Source organism: Telopea speciosissima, chromosome 6, assembly GCF_018873765.1.
Source record: "Telopea speciosissima isolate NSW1024214 ecotype Mountain lineage chromosome 6, Tspe_v1, whole genome shotgun sequence".
Lineage (NCBI taxonomy): Eukaryota > Viridiplantae > Streptophyta > Magnoliopsida > Proteales > Proteaceae > Telopea > Telopea speciosissima.
In genome coordinates, this window is record NC_057921.1 from 60,742,620 (window position 1) to 60,745,151 (window position 2,532).

Here is a 2,532-nt window from a genome sequence, read left to right on the forward strand (position 1 = left end):
TCTTGTTCTTCTTCCCTTCTTTGACAGCTTCAAGACAGAAGAGGAAGCCCATCCAAGTTTTCCCTTTCTACCCATTTATTTTCTTTCCAAGTTTCTCTCCCCGTTTCTCTGCAACAAAAAGAATTAAAGAAATCATCAAGGAAAAACCTCGGTTTGGTGAGGATTATATATATATATTCGTTTTCTGTTTGTGGGTCTTGGTAGTCTTTCCTATTCTTGGTTCTGTTTATCCTGTGTTGGGTTGGTTCGGTTTCGAAACTTTGGGGGACCTTTGGGTGGATGGCGTCGTTTCAGAAACAGGTGGTCGAAGACGACGACGAGAGAAGGACAGCTGATCTCAGAATGGGCGGTGGAGATGGTGAAGAAACAGTTGATGATACTAACGGAGAGGACGACGTAGACAGCGGTGGAATTCCACCTTCTGATCCACCAGCGGAGGTCGAACCATTGCAACCACCATCTTCTGCCCCTGATGCGGTTCTAACGCAACAACCACTCCCGGCGGCGCCGTCGTTAGTCTTGTTAAAAGAAGAACCAACAGACGGAGAGCCAGAGTTGGAGGAGAGGCAGCACCCTCCCATTGGGGTTGTACCGTTGGCGATGCAGATGCAGATGCCTATGCCCATGCAGATTAGAAAATCAGTGACCCCAGGAAGAAGGGCGTCTACGAAAGACCGCCACACGAAGGTCGAAGGTCGAGGACGGAGGATTCGGATGCCGGCGACTTGTGCGGCCAGGATATTTCAGCTGACTCGAGAACTCGGTCATAAGTCCGACGGTGAAACCATACGGTGGCTCTTGGAACACGCGGAACCCGCCATCATCGCTGCTACAGGGACTGGAACAGTTCCAGCCATAGCCATGTCTGTGGGAGGGACTCTTAAGATCCCAACATCATCTTCTAATCCCGAAGGAGAGACGACGAAGAAGAAACGAAAGCGGGCAGCAACCAGCGAGTACTATGATGTTAACGATGGAGTCTCCGTGTCTTCTGGTCTCGCTCCCATTGGGGCGACAGCACTGGCTGCTGCACCACAAGGTCTTGTGCCCATGTGGGCAGTGAGCAGTGGAGGAAGAGTTATACCTTCCAACGCTGTGGCTGCAGGTGCTTTTTGGATGATTCCTCCCTCTACTGCCATTGCAGGACCTTCTAACCAGCCGCAACTATGGGCTTTTCCACCTGCCACACCACTCATCAACATCTCTGCGAGACCTATCTCATCTTTCATATCTGCTATGCAGCCGGCTATCAATTTAACTTCTTCTCCTACTCCAGTTGAGGTGCAAAGTGCTCCGGTCTCCAACAACGCTACAGCTTCTGTCGTAGTATCCTCAACACCAGCAAAAGCGGCCAAGACTTCAACCATGGCTCCAAGTTCAAGTTCTACCACTACTACCCAGATGCTTAGAGACTTCTCTTTGGAAATCTACGATAAACAAGAACTTCAGTTCATGAGCCGTCCTGCAACTCATCAAACACCTTCTCCGAAGCAGTAAAAGGGTGAAAAACTCTCATGAATCAGTAGAATTTAGAACGTCAACCCTGCAAAGGAAAAAAAGGGTTATTATTACTATTTTTTCCGTTATCTGGGTTTAGTCACTCGAAGGGTTTTTAACTTCAAATTTTTCTTATTTTTCCATTTTTATTGGTTCTCTAGTTCAAATCCTCCCTTCTTTGTTCTGTACGCCGTAAACGATCTCATTCGCCGAGCTCTCTGTAATTCTTTTTGTTTGTTCGTCTTCTTTTCTTTTCCCTCTCATAAGGGAAGGAGGGAAGGAGGGAGGGAGAGGGAAGGAAGTCTGAGGAGGAAGAGGTGGGTCCAGCACGTGCTTTAGAGCATGCACGTGTGGGGTGGGGTCAGGATGCCAGGTTAGGGTTGGAGGATCTGTTGGGCTGAGCGTAGAGGGAGGGTGGGGGTGGTTGGGTCCTACAATCTCCGGTTGGTGTGGGTCAAACAAAGGGTAAAAGACTAAAAGGTAAGGTAAGGTGCTCCGTGGACCGTGTTGAATCGATTCATCGTGGGCCCAACATCTGTCTGTCCACGTGATGGCGTGCGCGGGCCCCAAGGCCCAATGACTTGGTGGCCCCACAACTGTCCCGCTTCATCTCTCGAGGTGGGGACGCGTGGTGGTCCCCATCTTCTTTTGGGTGGTTCGATCGAGATGAGAGGAAAGGCTGTGGCCTGTGGGTGTGGGGTGACCATGCCAACACGCGTTTGCTTGCTTAGCTGTTTCAGTGGGGACCAGTTCGTTCTCCACGCGACACGTGGATATGAAGACGTGGACTAAGCGAATATCCGTTTGTTGCTTCTTTACAAGTGATCCGAAAGAAAAACAATCTGTTGTTGATGATGAATGATGGTCCCACTTTTTCTTTATAAAAGCACTTGCAAATATATCTTGTCTTCCCGCCTTTTAGGAAATTTTATGTTTTTTAGTTCGAATTTCGTAGTCATCTAACTAATGTTTGAATTAATAGTGGATTTGGCTTAATAGAATTCTTCTTCTCTTTGGTCTGACTAATCTGTAATC

General features: G+C 48.4%; 1 protein-coding gene across 1 annotated transcript; it reads left to right on the forward strand.

Moving 5' to 3' along the window:
* The first annotated feature begins 206 nt into the window (after window positions 1-206).
* On the forward strand, window positions 207-1,681 carry LOC122666185 (transcription factor TCP9-like). The gene has a single exon (XM_043862326.1). It carries the CDS (start codon window positions 280-282, stop codon window positions 1,495-1,497), a length of 1,218 nt encoding a protein of 405 aa, XP_043718261.1. The 5' UTR covers window positions 207-279; the 3' UTR covers window positions 1,498-1,681.
* The last annotated feature ends 851 nt before the right edge of the window (window positions 1,682-2,532 follow it).